General features: G+C 36.7%; 1 protein-coding gene across 3 annotated transcripts in view; it reads left to right on the forward strand.

Annotated features, from left to right (window-relative positions):
• The window catches only part of CACNA1E (calcium voltage-gated channel subunit alpha1 E), a 596540-nt gene that overhangs the window by 509893 nt on the left and 67456 nt on the right, over nucleotides 1–19191 (forward strand). For all 3 annotated transcript variants that reach the window (XM_074222185.1, XM_074222182.1, XM_074222184.1), the window contains 2 exons: nucleotides 318–424; nucleotides 18467–18563. In XM_074222185.1, coding sequence (XP_074078286.1) covers nucleotides 318–424; nucleotides 18467–18563 — 204 coding nt within the window. The remainder of the gene's footprint in view (nucleotides 1–317; nucleotides 425–18466; nucleotides 18564–19191) is intronic.

The raw sequence follows: 19191 nt of genomic DNA on the forward strand, positions 1-19191 counted from the left end.
GCCTATTGGAGTTTTTCCATGTCTGCCAATGAACAGCTCTCAGAACATTAATAAATGTAAGAACAAGTTAGTTTATTTGTCAGTCAAGGATTCTGGTTATGTCTCCTCTCTAGGTCAACCTGGACCTAAGGTTATAATTCCTCCCCATACTACCATTTCAAAGAATCCTTTATCCTTGTCTTTAGTGTACTCACAGACCTCATGCTAAATAGGGCCATAGTGGGTATTGAAGACATGATACAAGACTTACCTTTCTCCCTGTTCATTTCAGGACCAGCTTGAATTTATTCAGTGAATTTCACAATTTTCCTTTACAGATGATAGATCAAGGTCTGATCCTGCAGGATGGTTCATACTTCCGAGACTTGTGGAATATCCTGGACTTTGTAGTGGTAGTTGGGGCACTGGTGGCCTTTGCTTTGGCGTAAGTGGTTTGTCCTTTTGTGGGTCTATTTCTGCTTTCTTTTCTGGTGGGTCAGGGGAGGGAGGATGAGAAGAAGAATCTTCTGGTCTCGATCCAAGAAAGGTTTTTGTTCACAAAAATGGTTCTTATTGTGTGACTAACTGAGCTTTTAACAGAATTTATGGAAGACTTGAAAACTTTTCAATGATCCTATTAAACCCTATGATTCTTAGAAATTTGTAAGAAAAATTTAGAGAGAAATAATTTGACACATAGAGAGACAAACTTAGGCTAGGTATAAGAAAAAATGAGCTATTCAGAAGGTATAAGAAAAATGAGCTATTGGGAGCTAACTGACTTTACTAAAGAAGGCCTTCAATCAAAAACTAAATGAATATTTGAGCATCTTCTTTGGTTTTTTGTTTTTTTTTAAATTTTGAAAAGAACAACTCCTACAACTTACCTTGGCCAATAATTTAAGAAAATGGAGTAAGACTATAAAAAGACCAGTGTCCATTAAGGTCCTGAAGGCCTTTTTTTTTCAAATACTGTTTAGTTTTTGTAATGAATGAATTTTTCTAGCCTATTGATCCTGAGTTCAAACACTGAGCTCTCATTCTTCAATGAAACTAAGTTGGGAGTGTGGGTTTCTTGGGTGCATTTGGAGTCAGAAGACCCATAATCAAATCCTGGTTTTGATCCTTCTTGCATCTGTGAGTTTGAGCAAGTTCCTTGACCTATCTAGCTGTTTCTTCACCTTTAAAAGGAACGTTGTATTAGATAACCTCTAAAGACCTCCCCCTCCGTGATCTATTGTCTATAGAATGGAACCAGGGATGTTAGTGCCTCCTACATAACTCTATAACCAGAGATGACCAGAAAGTAGAAAGAGTGGATGACATGTGAGTCACTATTTTAGTTGTAGTCTGCTAACCTACAACTAAAGATTCACAAGGTCCACAATACTCTGATCAAATCACATTTAGATCAAATCACATTTAGAACATTATGTTTACTCATGGTTATCACACTTTAGGTAAGGCACTAACAAGGTGGAGTTTGTTTAGTGGAGCACTGTAAGGATGCTGGAGACCTTTCCATATCCCTCCTTTATGAAAGAAGAAGGAATATGATTGATAACTATCTTCATGTATTTGAAGGACTAACATGTGGAAGAGAAAGAAAGAATTTGACTCAGTATGAGAAAATGTTTTTAAAATGAGGGGATTGGACTCAAGATCTCCTTCAGCTCTGAGTCTATGATTTCTATGAACATATAAAAGCTTTGAAATTATTTGAGGCATTAAAAATTAGAATATCCTTTTTCGTTTTTTGGGTCTTTTTGTTTTTGTTTTTTTTTGTTTTTTTGTTTTTAGGATTTGGCAAGGCAAATGGGGTTAAGTGGCTTGCCCAAGGCCACACAGCTAGGGAATTATTAAGTGTCTGAGACCTGATTTGAACTCAGTTACTCCTGACTCCAGGGCCAGTGCTCTATCCACTGCGCCACCTAGCTGCCCCAGAATATCCTTTTTCAATCCCCTGTAAACTCCCTTTCAATGGAGAGTTTCAAGTAGGAACTAGATGATCATTTGACAAGAATAATATAGGGGGATAGCATATTGCCAGGGTATAGGTTTGACTAGGAGCTTCTTTATAACATAGACTCTTTAATAATAGTTCCTTAGGTTTTCCCTTTTAAAGTTTAAAGTGTCATAAGGATTGATTCTTCCATTCAATTTTACATCTCTGAGGTTCATGTTTCTGACTTCTTCTCTCTCTGCATTCAGACTGAGAAATCTCTATTGATGTAGCAGATGCTTCTTTCTAATAGCCTCACCTCCACCTTAGAGTCAGCCTGTTCTGTTAGGCAGCACCTTATAGTCAAAAGATTATTTAGTTCAGATTTCAGTTCCACTACTTTCTCATTGTGTGACTCTGAAACTCAGAGCCATTATCGATAAAATGTGAGGTATATTACTTGTATTACTTACCTATAAGAGTTGATGTAGCAAGAGCACTTTAGAAACTTAAATTACTATAAGAAGATAAACTCCATGGTTGAGCTTTTACTCAAGCTAAGAAATAGCTCTGACCTCAGGACAGCCCCCACATTAGGTGGAATTGATGACTTCAGTAGTTTAAATTGAAAAAAATCATTAAATTGGAGATCACTTTGGCTCATTTCCATAGCTTGGAAGCATCTATTCTGTGGGATTCTGCTAGTGGAGGCTGAGATGGCTGTTGTAGGCCCTAACTAGACCCTGCCTTCACTGTCATCTGAAGGATGATTCTCAGAAGCAGGAAATAAAGAACCTGTCTCTACCCATTGGTGTCCTTTCTAGACAGTGTTTGGAATGCAAATGATAATAAAGGGAGCTCAATTATCATACACCAACAACATTACCTCACCCCCAAGGTCCACATTATTAAATAACCTGCCCACATGTCAGTTCTCAATTCACTCTTCCCCCGAAAACACCTCTTCATAGTTTGCTTTTCAAAGGGAAAGACTGTTTTATCATTAATTTAGCTGTCTGTAGGCAAAGGGGATCAACAAATATGGATCTAAGTGGAGTTGAGCATAGGAAGAAAAACATCATAGAGGCATTGTGGTTCACTGGAAATAACACTAGGACTAAAGTCAGAGAATATGGATTTGAGGACAGATACTGCTATTTAGGACCTAAGTGACCCTAAGCAAGTCATTCTACTCCTAGAGATCACAAATTCCTCATCTGTAAAAGGCAGATGAAGTAGTAATTGGTCCTGAGATCCCTTCCAGACTTAGATTCCTTTCCCAATAAGTCAGTCAATAAGTATTTATTAAGGACTTATCATGTATGAAATCTAATACTACAAATTGGGTATACAAAGTCAAAAACAATCCTTACACTCAAGGAGCTTGCAGTCGAATGGAGGTGAAAATAAATAAATGATCATGTAAATAAATAATCATGTACTATGTAGGTATATGTATATATATATACATATTATATATATACATATATTATATGTATGTAGGATAGATGGAAGATAGTCTTAGAAAGGAAAGTTCTAGCAGATAGGGAACTGGGGAGACTGGGGATGGCTTCTTGCAGACAGTGACATTTGACCTTGAAAGAAGTCTGAGATTCTAAGAGACTATGGTGAGAAGGGAGACATTCTTGGCATGGGGGGGGGAGCCAGTGCAATGCCAAGGGTGAGAGGTGGCATGGCAAGTGGACCAGGGCAGTTAGATTATAGATTTTCTTGGAAGGGAACAGAGTTTATGATTCTCTGAAGAAGGAGAAAGGGATCAGGTTTTAAGGAGTTTTAAATGCCAAATGATGATGATGATGAATGATGAAGCAATTATTAAGAGTATATATCCTCTATTGGGTGCCTTACTAAAATGTTAGTGATACAAATGCAATCAGTTGTCCCTCCCATATAAATTCACCAACAACATATGGATGAGCTTTGCCCAAGGAAATTCCACAGAAATTCCTATTTTCCTCAAAATACCTGCACTTTTCTTTATGGCATAGTGATCATTGGCACAGACTTAAAATCATCAACTATTAGAGCTGGAAATGACCTTAGTTCATGCCTCTGATTGTAAACATAGGAGAATCCAGTAAAGACATATTACTTGCACAAGTTTATCTGGATAGTTAGTGACAGAACCATACCTAAGACCTATGTCTTCTGAATCCAAAGTCCAATACTCTTTCCAGTGCTTTCCAGTCCAGTAGCCTAATTTTCTCTTCTAATTATTTCCCCCAAAGAAACACAGTACCTGTCTTCTGGTACTACTAACCTTTGCCTTATACAAGATATAAGTATTCCCTTAAAATAAGAGTTCTTAACCTAGAGTGCATGAACTCATTTGTTTGTTGATATTTTTCTCTTTTGTGTTTAAAATAGTGGATAGCTATTTCAATGCTTATTTTCCTTTGTTTTATGTATTATTTTTCTGAAAAAGAAACATATGCTCCACCAGTCTGCCAAAGAGGTCTATGACACAAAAAGGGATTAAGAACCTTTGTCTTCAAGATTTTAAAAAATAGCTTTCTGCTGTAATTCTGAATTAAATCCTATTGATGTACTCGTAAAGTGAGACATAGGAGTAGGACCTCCCACACCTCACTCCATCAAATATGCAAATCATTTTCTTATATTATTCACTAGAACATATTCTTCTTTCAGATTCTGACTTAGTAGAATAATTGGGCATTGTTTAAAGAAATAGAGATAACAGGGAAATTCAATTTTAAAAACATAAGAATGGTCAAAAATAAAGAAAGTTATGCCTACTTTTAAGAACAATTTTATGTCTACATGGAATTTGGATGCAGAAAACGAGTCTATAATGTCACATAAAGTATGTAATTCTCTGTCAATTTTTTAGGAATATCATAGCCTTGTCTCTAATAGTTGACATTTTAGATCTTTTCTACTATTTTAAAGTATAACATGTCTGTAAATTGAGGTGTATGAACCAAGAGTGGGTCAAGTGGGGCTGGGGAAGGGTGGGTCAGTTCTAGAGGGAGCCCTTTGCATGACCACTATTCATATCAGACTGTCTCTCCTCAGGAGAGCTGATACCAAAGCCACCATGTGCTGTGGGTTTGTCATGTGTCTTGTTCTTTCTTTGTGCCTTTTGAAACATGGCGGTGATGGCTTTAGAGTTGGTGGCAGGGGAGGGAATAACAGCCCTGAAGCCTGAAGTCCTCTGTTGGTCCTCAGTTCAGGTACAGTGCAGGGGGCCACAGGGATCCATTAGGGTCCGGGGCTCAAGCTCATCTGATGGATTATGTGTTATAATCCATCACTTGCCTTTAGTGTGCCACCTTCTGAACATTCTCCCTCGTCTTTCTTTCATTGAGATATGAATGATAGTTGCTCATTCTCTTCTATGCACTCTTTCCTTTTCACTATCAACCCATACTATCCAGCTCTCTTGTTCTTTTCTCCTTTTCATCTGCTCACTGAACTGTCTCATATTTCTCCTTCCTCTTCTCTCTTTCATTATTAATGCTACCCAGGTTAACTCTCCCTCTTCCATACAAATTGCTCATTTTCTTGCTCATACTCATGCTCTGGTGCTTTGACTTTCTTCTGTGCTCTCCTTTCCCTTCTCCTCTTCCTTCCCTTTTTCTTCCATCCCACCTTCCTTATTTCCCTCATTAAATGCACCAGAGAATTCAGCTCTCTTGGCATCTTGGTAGAATTGGCCATTCCCATCTCTGTGTAGAGAGAGAAAGAAATAGAATGTTAAAGAAAAATTATTGAATTTTCTCCTATTTGGAGGACTGACTATCAGCAGCATTGGGGCAACTAGAAATTTCTTTGGTGACTTTCAAACATGTCTCTTCCAAAGGATCCAAGTCCCATTGCTGTAGTCTAAAATGACACAGTCTTGTTTACATTTATCATTCTAAAACTTTGTTCCTAAATCTGTCTCTGTCTTAGAAATATGCTTCTATTATTGAACTTTGTGCTTTTTTATACTCCTGGGAAGACAATATCTTGATAACTTTGGAGTCAGTCTTGATAGCAATGATATAAGCAGAGGCACAACATCAAATGACTTAGCATCACTGCCACCCTAGCTATCTAGAATTTGTTCTAACCAGTCTTCCAAAAAACTGCCTGTCATTAAGTTTCTAGAAAGATCATTATTCCTCAGCAGGAATGTTTTACTTATAGCTGAATTCTCAATGGGAGCTGCTCTACCCATCAATTCAGAAAACTTCAGAGGCTTACATCAGAAGGGGCCCACATGTCTTCATGTATGTTTTCCACAAACATATATGTTTAATGTAGTGGTTGTAGAGAAACCTTTCTCTGTCTCTCTAGCTGCTTACATCCCAGATAGCTCTTTATAATGTAAATTCACTAATTTCCCTATGCATGGAACTGTATTGACCCTCTGACTGGGGATGGCAATATTTTCTAAGTGTGGGTTTGTTGGGGGATCAGAAGTTGCAGAGGTTATGGCTATTCATGCTCCAAGTTTTGTGTTTCTTCCTAGTCTACTTTTTTACATTATAAAGCATTTATAAGAACACTTGTGTCTCCACCAACCAGAGCTGATGTTTCCTCCATGGAGTGGGTAGATTTTTTTGAATAGACTTGGGCACCATTCTCCTACATACTTAAATCCAGTTCATGCATAAGACAAGACATCACCCCATGATGTCATTGGTCCTCTTCAGAAACTAAGGATGAATAACAACTAAGGTGCCCTATCTAGTATTGCCACTCCCTGAGCTTCATGGAGATGCAGAGTGTTCAGAGACTATAAATGTCCTTAGCTGGGTCTTTTGTTCTGTTATGGTTTTAAGAGAAAAATCTAATGACAGGTTCTTAAAAAGTTTTCTCTGCCTTTCTTTTTTTAAAAGTAAAGTTCTAATTTTCAAATTATTTTATGCCAAAGTAACAAAAAAGCTTTTTCTTCCTTTTTTTGAATCCCACTGCCATCCATTCTGCCCTCCAGAATATTGGGTGGGAAGAAAGTGATGGCAACAGCCTTGGTATATCTGGGTATCTTCACATCTGAAATATTTCTGTACCTCTCCCTACCACCTGACCCACCACATTTACAGTTCATTGAATATTGGGTGTATATCAGATTGTATTTCATGAGCCTATGAGCTCAAATGCAATAAGGGTGACCTCAGACCTCAGTTATGCTAAGGTTTTATGTGTATAAGACCCTGTATAAATAAACAAATGATTTTGAAAGCAGAAAAGAAGAGTATGAAACCTCAACGATTAGCATGAGGAAAGGATTAGAATTATGAATGTTAGGTCATAGTATGTCCAAATAATTTTACCTCTTAATTCCAACTGACTTAGTACTTTCCACTTATGTCTTTGTTGTCCCTGACATTTTGGATTAATTCACCCCAAGTAGAATCAGCAGGTGTGGCCCAAGTAAATTCAAGGTGTATAGAGCTGGGCTACCAGCTTAAAGGAAAGGCCAGTGATCATACAGTTCCTTGCCAACCAAAACTTGTTGAAATAACTGCCATGAAAAGCCCCTTCGAAATCTTACAATGATTTGAACATCGGCTTTAGTAACATTTAATATCCCACATACCATGCTAGAAATTCCTATTATAACTGACCATTGTAAGATATAAAAAAATCTTTGGATCAGGGCTCTATTTGACTTTTCATCATTCAATCCTCAGCCAAGAAAGAAAATCATGAATCAATATATCTTTTGCTGCCAGGAAAAACTGGAATCCCCACATTAGCTTTTATTACATTCTTTTCATTGAAATATGCCACTTTCCTGGCAATTTCCATATCTTTGATTTGATAAAGTCAGAAGTAGTTGTAATTTGGTAAAGTTCTGAATTCATTCAATAATATACAAAGAATCAGCATTTAGGAGAATCTTTGTGTTTGTTTGTTTGTTTGATTTTTGTAAGGCAGTGGGGTTAAGTGACTTGTCCACAGGCACACAGCTAGGTAATCATTAAGTGTCTGAGGCTGAATTTGAACTCAGGTCCTCCTGACTCCAGGGCTGGTGCTCTATCTACTGTGCCATCTAGAAAAATCTTAAAGTCAACTAAAATGTACGCAGCTTTCCTGGTTCTATCTTGATGCTTGGATATGTAGGTATGAATATGTGAAAGAAGTGAATACTTGAGACTGTAATATTAAAATCAGCCCTTACCATGTAGATGATGGTTAATAGTATCATGAAACATGAAGTTTTCCTTTGGTATTATCATATAATTAACTTTAAACTATTCCATTAGACTTTCTCAGTAACCTTCACCTTAAAGAGCAAGATGGGCTTAGTTTGATCACATGGGGAAAATGGAGTAAATTCTTTTGTCCTGCACAGAAGCTCTATTTGCCATACAGCCAGACAGGTCATCTAGGTCTTCAGCACTGTTAAAGAGCCCAAAGAATTAAGATTGAATTATACAGTCATATCCCATTAACTCAGGATTTCAGATACTGACTGAGAATGGATTAGAAACTTCCAGGAAAGCACATAAGAAGAATAGTGTTCTTCAATACTTAAACTTTATTTTAGAGTCTCTTTGTGATTGATTTCATCTGACTTTGTGTTGAAATAAAGCATTAATGCCCATAAGCTTTCGGAAAGCTTTATTGTGTCATTTCAAGTGCCTTGGAAATGAGATTGTTAAAGGATCATTGATGAGGAGAAAGTGAATAGGAGGGAAGCCACATGGAGGGAGTTATAAGAGAGGCATTACTCAAGCCTATGTATCGTCTAATTATCTCATAGACTTTACAGAATGCCATATCCATGAAACCAACCTACTCTCATTATGGTCTGAGCTTTGCTTTTCCATATAGGGAAGGAGTTTGAAACCCTTTTTTCCCCCCCAAGTTCCATTTCTAGCAAGTCTTTTCAAACTGTCTTTACCTAATGAAGGGGATTGGCTAGGAAACAGAATAAATTTTAGTAAATTTTATGACAATCAAACCTATAATCCTGTCTTCAGCAGAGTAATGTACTGATAAAGAACCTAGCTAGTTAGTGGTCAAAATCTCTTTAACTAGAAATTCAATTCAGACTATAGTGATGAAATGTCTACTAAGAACAGTCAAGTCCCATTAGTTTCTATTAAAAACCTAGGGTCTAGAGCCAATATGAGGAAAGAAAATGACTAAATAAAAGGTATTAAAATACAGAGAGCAATCACTGACTCAGATTACTAGCAGCCAGTTTACTACAAGAGAATAGGGACAGTCTGGCATTATAGAATTAGCTTCCAACTGAGTGGCATCTTGACTGAATTATAGCTGGTAACATGACCTTTCTTGAAAGATCTGAGCATTAAGGGCATCACAAAGTATCTAAGTATATCTTTAGAATGCCAAGCTCAAGAAGTGGGGAAAAAAAATCTGCTCAGCACCCTGGAACCTACTGAATAACCCTATTGAGGTAATATGAAACTTTGCTTTCTTCTTTTTCATGGTTTGAGGATTAAAATGATCCCCTAGTTGCATTAGAGTTTAATAAACTGAAAGCAGTAGAGTTTGTAAAAAACTTGTACTCCATATGCAGAACTTGCAAGTCCAGCAACCCAAGAGGAGGCCCATGGAGCTAAGCACCATTTGTTATACAAATAGTTGCTCTAATAATTAGAGGTAGTACAATTTAGTAGAAAGAGCAATAGATCAAAAGTCATGAAGCCTGAATTTGACTTTTAGCTTTACTGGTTAGTATCCATATAAACATAGATAAGCCATTTAACCTCTATGAACTTCAGTTTTCCCATTTGTAAAATAGGGGTAATACCTCCTGTGGTGAGGAGCAAATGGAATAAGGGATGGTGCATATAAAAGAACTTTGTAAATTATAAGGGATGTATTATTAAAATAGTTTTGCCATACTAATATAATGCTTCACAATTTATAAAATGCTTTCCCCAGAACAATAATGTGAGAGACATAGTGATAAACTGGAGATCATCCAGAGAGGCAACCAGATGTCAAAGAACCTTGGGTCTGTGTCATGAGATTATTGAAGCAACTGGAGATGAGCAGGCTCAGGGAAAACATGATGACTGCCTTCAAGTGTGGCTGTTATCTGGGAGAAGAATGAAATTGCTTATGTTTGACCCCAGTAGGCAGAAATCATTTGAAAAAAGGGCAAATTCACCCTTAACTTAAGGAAAATCTTAACTACTTAAACTTTCTAAAATAGAAAGATTTCCCCTGAAAGGTAATGAATTTTTCCTACTCAAAAGTGTTCAAAAAGATTGAATCACCACTTCTCAAGTAAGGATTCCTTTCGTATATGAGTTGAACTGAATGACTCCTGAGATCCATCCCATCTCAGTTTTGTGATCCTGTAATAAAGGAACCAAGGCTTAGTTTGTATTGTGTAGTAGGGAAAGCACTGAATTTCCTAACATAAAGCTAACCATATATGGAAGACTCCCTTGGTAGATAATGTTTTTTTTTTCCTTTGGGAGGTGTAGGTTAGACTTCCAAAGCAAATATAAAGGCAAGATAGTCACTTGTCTGATACACAAACACACACACACACACACACACACACACACACACACACACACACAATCTCATGAACAATAGATTACTAATCTAGAATCCGAGAACTCTATTACAGCTCTGACATTTGCTACCTATGTGTCCCCATACATTTCACTTGAATTTCTTTGGCTTTAGTTTCCTCAAATGTTTCCTCAAATGCAAGGTTAGACTTGAGCTCTGAGATCCCTTCCAGTCCTAGATCTATGATTTTATGATGTTAGACCAAAAGGGACTGAAATTTATAGTTTAAGAGTACTCATAATTTTTAAGAAACTTGAATTTTGTTTGTTAGTTCATTTACTGTGTACGGCACACAATAGGCACTAAAACAAATGGTAGCCAGAGTCCAAGGCCAATGACCTGGGTTTGAATATCAGCTCTCCCTCTTAATTTTTGAAATGAGGGGTTGGACTAAATGACCTCAAAAGACCTTTTTAATTCTTTGACTTTTTGAAATTAAATGGAATTTAATAAATTCCTGTTGTGCATAAGTCATTATTCTAGTGCTATGAGGGATACAAAATTATATAAGGCAGCCTTTAGCATCAAAGGGGTTACAGTCTTTCAGTTGTTGTTCAGTCATTTCATCCAAGTCTGATTCTTTGTGACCCCATTTGGGGTTTTCTTGGCAATGGCACCAGAGTGGTTTGCCATTTCTTTCTCCAATTCATTTTTCAGAGGAAGAAATCAAGGTGCATAGGGTGAAGTGATTTGGCCAAAGTCTCACAGTGGATGTCTGAGGCTGGACTTGAACTCAGGATGGTGAATTTTTCTGACTCCAGGGCTGGCCCTCTACACTATGCACCATCTAGCTATCTCACATTCTTCCAGTAAGGGAAGTTAAACAGATACTGAAATATCTATAATGTTGCATAGTATTTGGCACAAAGTAGTATTAGTACAAAAGGAGGGGTAATTTTCATTCTGGGTGACCATAGAAAATCTGTTCCCATCTAGCCCCTTTCAGAGTCCTCTGAAGCAAGAGGGAGGGGAGCAAGTAATGTTTTTAAGACTTGGGGAGAAGAAGGGAAGTAGTTTATCTGGAGAGGGGAAGGAAGAGAAGACTTTTAATGTCAAAGTAGCGATTGTAAGGACAGAGAAGTTTGAGAACTTGTTGCCCTAGCTTCAACAAGAAACAGAGGTAATTCACAGGAGAAATCAAATTGAGAGTGTCATTTGAGAGAGGGAGCCTGGGAACTGGAGAGGAAGATTACAGAAAAGGAGGAGTGATTACACATGAAAGATCTAGAGGGCAACTTGACAAGCAAGCTTAAAACCTCTCATTTTTACAGATAAGACAAGAGCGACAGAGTCCTCTTTTTGGAGAACAATTATTAAATAAAAAATGAACTACCCAGTTAAGTTGTAGTTGAAGAGAGACAGTGTACAGAAGCCCTTTGAATACATTCTTTTCTTGTTTATTACTTTGAATTGGATGTCATTTAAAAAAAAAGAAAGATCATTTTATTTGAAATCAGGGAGACCTATATTCAAAACCTGTCTCTGAGTGACTATAGGTAAATCAGTTTAATTCTCTGAGTCTCAGTTTCCTCGTGAATCAAATGGAAATAATAATACTTATAATACCTTTCTCACAGGGTTGTTATGAACATCTAAGGAAATGATGCAGGCAAATTCCATTCCTCCATAAATCTTAGTCATTTATTATAAAAATAGTCAAACTACTAATTATGATGACAGTTAAATCTGAATCAATAAATATGTATTCATAGAAAAATAGTTTTGTTCATTCCAAATATATCAAGTGCTCATCACCTAACAAAGCATCATCTAGTTGAAGTTCTAAAACACATATACACACAAGTGTATATTTGCATGTATTTGAATAGATATAGACTGATATATATAAACAAATACACACACATATTAGAATATTTTTAATTAGCAAATTATTTGTTTCAATGAAAATAGATACTACCAAGATGTGACCTCTCAAATATGTAACATTCCTCTTGTAATTTCTATTTAACAATATTAATTGCTCAGGAAAATTTTTGTGCTGATAGAGTACAAAATAAATTAGTTTGACCCATCTCTTAATTATTCCTTTTTTCAGATCAACATGGTCCAAATTGCTGATGTTTTATTATTCCCATTATACAGATGTTTATTTCTCAGAGAAATCAGAGAAATCTGCTGCAGTCCTCATGCTAATGAAGCCAAGGCTACTTTCTTAAAGGATTATTCATTTTTCAATGGAAGCTCTGCAGCTTGTGGTCTATTTGAAAGAGACCCAAGAGTGACCTCTGGTCTCAGCATCTCATTCTTCCCATATCTGATTGACGTCAATTCCCAGTTACAGGAATGAAGATTATTAGATAAATTCTTTCTATGGGAGAAACTGCTGTGCCCATATTAACCTTTTCAGCTACATTCAGATACACATCCAAGGAGACCTGTATACAAAAGTTAAAGGTGGAGAGACAGTCTTTGGTAATTTAGTCCAAGTGCTTTATTGTATATGGTCTGTGGTCCAACTCCCCCCTATCCCCACTTCTTTCCTAGGTGTATTTCACATGGACTGAATTTATTTTTAGGGGGTGTTGAGGGTGAGTGAGGAGAGGACTTCAGGAAGGAACGTAGACAGGCTGCTTTCTATCCCCCTAGTACATTACTCCTGCCCTAGAGTAACTCTGGGATATCTCTCACATAAAACTTACATACATGTGACTCATGTCTATGGGTTTTCCCCAAAAGATAATTGATTTCCTTCTAAAAAAGTTAATATATTAGATATAATTCTTGATCCCATAGAAATGCTTAAAATATACAAGAATAATAAAAACAAAAAAATAAAGCAGTCGCCCATGACACACAATATATCCACTCCCAATTTAAAGTTATCTTTGTGGCACTACGGGAATAGATATTTCTCTCTCATCTCACACTTGTACTGTGTGAGTCACTCACAAGGTCTAGATCTCCAGGTCAAATGGGGTATGACTTGGGTTTTCTTAGTTCTTTCAGCTATAGCAGTCTTGGGATGAGGATGCGTCTTCTCTGTTGTGAGAATCACCTCCCACTGGATATCTCATAGCTGACTCAGAACCTCTAAAACTCACAAGGTTTCCTAGGCTGGATACCTTCATTTCTCAGGATTGCTGATCATTTGACTGTCCTCAGGGAAGAAAAAGAGCAGAAGATGGTGACTATTGATTGATTCAGGCTCACACAAGCAAGCACATGTTTTTATTGCCATACTCTTGTATCCACCATTGATTTTCGGGGTGGGGAGTGGGATTCTCTTAGTTCCCCTCCTCCTTGTGAGAAGTTCAAGGGAGAGAAAGCTCTGGAATAGTCCCCACCCCAGCTACCTCTGATTCCTGTGGTCAATGAGGTCAATGATTTTCAACACAGCCCCAGACACTGGTGGCCAGTTGCTACAATATCTTAGCAAGATATCTCTGTCCAACAAGAAGCCAGGGCACATGTTCCATAGAAAGAGACCAGAGCAAATGCCTAGCTTCTTTGGAAGTTCCTAAATCCAGTAGATTAGAGGGTTCTCAAGATCACTCCTAATACATGCACCAAAAAATAGATCCAGAGAGTACCATGCATCTTGAGATATCTCTTTTTAGAGAGATCTTGCCCCTTTCTTTTCTAGGACAATATTTTACAGGCCATGTCAAAGATATCTTTCAATCATCCCTTCAAGTTTGTGAGCAGGTTTAGGCAATGTTTTTGTTCCCTCTCTCATGTTCCTATGAGAGTCTAGATTTTAAGAATCCTCCTGGGGCCACTGGGAAGGGTAGATTTTTACAGATGGAAGCCATAGTGCCAAGTTTGTGACAAAATCCCAGACTACCTTCTTCCATTTAAGTGATTCCATTCTGCATTGGGAATATATGTTGAGGAAAACTAGAGAATAGCCCCTGGAAAGCCAATTAAAAAAAAAACAAATGACCCTTTCTACTCCCCAGCATGAGTCCTAGATCTAGGACTGATTTACAAAGCTTTCAGGCAAACACCTTACTGTTCTTATATTCTTTCTCAAATATCTCTCTTCTAACTCTTAGATAAGATCCATTGGGTCAGAATATATATATGTGTGTGTGTGTGTGTGTGTGTGTGTGTGTGTTTAAGCTTTGTATATATATCTCCCAGCCTCTTGCTGGGAGTTTACATATTCCATATTAAAAGTTATAACTTAATAGTATCACATCCTGCCCCACTTTGCCTTTCCATACTTATGACACATATCCTAAAAAAGTCTTCCAGAAAGACAATCAAGTTCCCTTTTCCTGTTTACCATTCTGAAGTTCTTAGGCAGGTTTAGGTGTTTCAAAGTGATGGAATTATTTTTTTCTAAGAATTTTCATTTTTGGTCCAGTATACTCTTCATTCCCCACCATCAATTTATCTCTATTCTTTAGAAATAGGGAGCTTTAATGAAAATTTTCTGTGAAAATAGAGATTAAAGTTCAGAATAAAGAATCACTAATGAATAAAGGATAATGACTTAATATGGTGATTCTTGTTAAAAGTAGTCACCCAAGGGCAGTGGCAAACTGACTTCCAAATTTATGTTGGGGAACTGAGATTTTGCCAGTGGGATATAGAGTATTCTGACCCTTTCAGAAAATGTGTTGACTCCTAGAGTGCCAAGGCTGTGAGGCAGAGACCATGGTGGTTGGGAAAGGGAGTTGATTGTGGGGAAGTAGTGGGGGAGTTATGTGTCACATGCCACTTTTGTCTCTTGTTATTCTCTTGTCATTCTTTTAACTCCTTAGATGTCTCTGACTACCTGTCTTCTCCCCCCCTTACTCTTTTCTGGGCTGCTCGCTATTTGGATCTACCATAGGAACGCTTTGGGGTAAATATCTTCTTTTATTTTCCTTGGGCTAGAAGCATGGGGAAGTGAGGAGACAAGTAGAGATAAGGTTGGGTGGGATTGAAAGTGGTATATTAGAAAAAAACTAGTGAATTGATGCAATTGAATTTCTCCCCAATTTCTTCTGTTTTCTGTTACCCTTACCACTGAAATTTCATAGAATATTTCTTGTATGCCAAGAAATTAAAAATTATGAATAGTTCAATTCAATAGACCTTCATTAGATATCTACTATATATATATATAGACTGGTACTATAATGGCATTGGAGGAGGTATATAATTTAGATGTAAAAATATTTTTGCTTTTATGGATATTATAATCTAATACAAATAACTTTAAAATGAAATATTATAAGTTATGTGTGTTAGAAAGGTTCCAAATAAAAGACTCTTTGAAGTTTAAGAGGAAAGGACATTGTCAATTTGTGGGGTGTTATATACATGATGACATTTTAGGCTTTTTATTGTAAGTAATAATAATGTGCTGAAATAAAATTGAATTGTATGTTACATTTCTCAGAATGTCTATTTTCCACCAAATTTACTGTTCACTGGAAATTAACTTAAGACAACTTACAGCTCTAAGAGGAGAGAATTGGAAGTTGAAGACTGGGCAACCACCTGGGAATCTGAATTTTAAAATTCAAGTCAGCTTTTGATTTTCAATGACAACTCAATGATACCATTCTTATCGGTGGTTGTGATTTGTTTTAATAGATATGATAACATTAGGTATTTAATAGGTATAATAATATTTTCAAAGAGAATAATTTTATAAATACATAGAGGACATAGGATATGAATGCATGAATATGTGTGTGTGTTATACATGTCAAATCGGTTCAATGCTGCCATCAATAAGCATTTATTAAGGACATATTGTATGCCAACCACTAAAGAATGCAAAGAAAAACAAAAGCACAGTTTTAATGAGGGAGACAAAAGGCAAACAATTATGTACAAAGAAGATTCATGTAAGGTAAATGGGAGGTCCCAGTAGGAAGGCACTAACAGAATGAGGGGCCAGGGGTTAGGCAGAAAGTTGGTTTAAGCGGAGTCCTGAATGAAGACAAGAGGTGGAGGTGAGGAGAGAAACATTCCAGGCTTGGGGATTTGGAAGATGCAGTGTCCTATATGGGAAAGATAAATTGTGAAGTAGATAGAGAATTGGTCCTTGAGTTAAAAAGACTCATTTTCATGAATTCAAATCCCATCTCAGACACTTAATAGTTGTACTATCTGCCTTAGTTCCTCATATGTAAAATGAACTGGAGAAGGAAATGGAAAACCATTCCAGTGTCCTACCAGGAAAACCTCGAATGGAGTCATGTAGAGTCAGATACAATTGGACTGAATGACAAAGTACCTGTGTGAGGAAAAGCAGGAAGACTAATATGACTGGATCCTAGGATTCCAGGAGGTACATAAAATATAAAAAGACTAAAACAGCAGAAAGTGACCAAGTTATAAAGGTCTTTAAAAACTAAACTTAAGATTTTATATTTGATCCTAGAGATAATAGGAATCATTGGAGTTTATTGAATAAGAGCTAATCATTATTCAATGATTACTTGAACTTTAAATTAAAATTTTATATGAATGTATTTGAACTTTATTCCTGTTTTAAACTTTCATTTTATTTTCAATTAAGCATTTATTTTCTCCCTTTCCAAATTTAGAAGAAAAAGAAAAAAGAAAAAAATACCCCTATAACACATATGAAGAATTAAACAAAACAAATTCTCACATATGATGAAATTGATGAGTCAGAGAAATATAGGAAGAATTGTATGAACTGATAGAAAATGGCATGAACAATTATTCAAAAGTGATTTTGTAAATTTCCCTAAGTTTCTGACAGCTTATCATATCTAGTTGGTTTGGAGAAATGAGTTCTATTATATTTCCAGTGATTATTTGGGATTCTAGAACAACTAGTTGCCCTTTTTTGAATCTGTTTTAGATTGTAGTAACCAAAGAGAGCAGAATCTTGGATTTTGTTCATTAGGTCATTGACTCTGCTCTATACACTATACAACACTTTCTTGTTTGTGACCCTAGGTAGACGATTGATTGTGATTTCCTTTTGACCCAACCTGATGAAAATAGATACTAGAGCATGCCATCCTATACCCTAGAAGAATGAAGGGTAGATTTCAGTTTTCATAGAGCTGTTTTTTTTTTAATTTCACATCCTTAATAGTAAATTTGAATAGAATGTAGTTCTTGCTTATCTCTTCTGGAATATGAATGGGGAGAAAGAAGCACAGTTTGTTTTATTGGTTTTATACTTATAAAAAGGAATGGTAATGCATTTCCTCCAGTAGAAGCAAAATCATTTCCCTGGAGTTGGATATGCAAGAGTATTAGTTGTTGGGTAAAGATAAAGGCAAACAGGACTGTACGTTGTGCAACTTTAATTATTTGGATCTGTGAGACTGGTAAGAGCAATGTCTGAACTGAGAGCCATCTCTGTGGGAAGACTTAGCTATACAGATTTAATTGGTGGTTTGATCCAAGAACCTGCTGAGAAATCTGCATGAGCTGCTAACTCTGGAACATGTGAGCTAGTGTAGTGAAAGTATCCTGTCCCCTACTGTCCCCTCCTCACTTCGTTCTTTCTCACCTTAAAGAGCTTTACAGAGGCATAAACCTTTAGCTGAAGAGTACAACTAGCTAAGTCCCTTGGAGGAATGAGAGGATCAATCTCATGCTCTCAGTTGCTCTCAGTTTTAGCTTTCAATTCATTCTTTATGTTCATCTTCCCTATTATCACCATCAACACCTATTGGTTCATTCCAGCAAGAGCCAAGTACTTTTTAGAACAATGAGTAGTATCAGACTTTAAAGTGAAATTGCTTCATTGAACTTTTGTATGTGTGTGTGTGTGTGTGTGTGTGTATGTATATTATATATGTATATTGTGATAATGTCTCAGGCCCTTTCCCCTTTTCAGTGTGTGTGTGTAAGTATGTGTATGTGTTTATTTTTATGCGAATGGAGTGGAGAATGTTCTTTCTAAGGTCTTCTCTTCAGGATTGAAGAATCCCATATACTATGACCACATGACTAAGCTTTTCTCCTTTTCCCCACTTATTTTGGCATGTCCATGGATACAGTAATTTTCAGCTTCTTTTCCTGATTAGGATTATGTTTTGGATGCTTTTGTCACAGAACCAATAAAGGTCGGGATATCAAAACCATTAAGTCTCTGCGTGTGCTCCGAGTTCTGAGGCCACTGAAAACCATCAAGCGCTTACCCAAACTCAAGGTATAATTTCCCATGTTTCCTGTCTCAGTGTAACATTTCATCTTATTTCTTGAGCCACTGACTCATTTGGTGTATCCTTTACTATTGTAGCCACCATTTATTATGTGGCACCCTAGATACTTTTAACTCTTCCTAAAAGGAACCAGTCTGTGAAATCTAAAAAGAGGTCTTTCACTTCCCAATTCTAGTCTGAGGTCTTTTACTTCCTGATTCTAGTCTAAGATGGCATTTTTTCAATCCTGCATTTTTATAATCTTACTTTGATGTGTGAATAGTATCTAGATTTGATTGGCATTTTACTAGTGAGTCCTGTGTCAATGATACTAGTAAAAACTGCTCCATCATAAAAAGTTAGTGGGAAGACAGATGTACACTGGCTTATATAAGTTATGCTATTTCACTTTTACCCTTATCCACCTATCAAATAGGTTCTCAGATGTTTCTTGCAATAATCTGGGGTAGGGCTTTATCTGAACTTCTCAGAGACTGTGAGTGACCAGTCAGGACAAGGTTCCTATGCTCTTATTAGCTCCTATCACAGTCAGGTTGGTGCTGTCAATATTAGTGAAGATGAAGGCATAATCAGACTAACAAAATTCAAAGTATTTCTTTTTATTAGATGAAGGTA

Source organism: Macrotis lagotis, chromosome 2 (genome assembly GCF_037893015.1).
Source record: "Macrotis lagotis isolate mMagLag1 chromosome 2, bilby.v1.9.chrom.fasta, whole genome shotgun sequence".
Taxonomy (NCBI): Eukaryota; Metazoa; Chordata; class Mammalia; order Peramelemorphia; family Peramelidae; genus Macrotis; species Macrotis lagotis.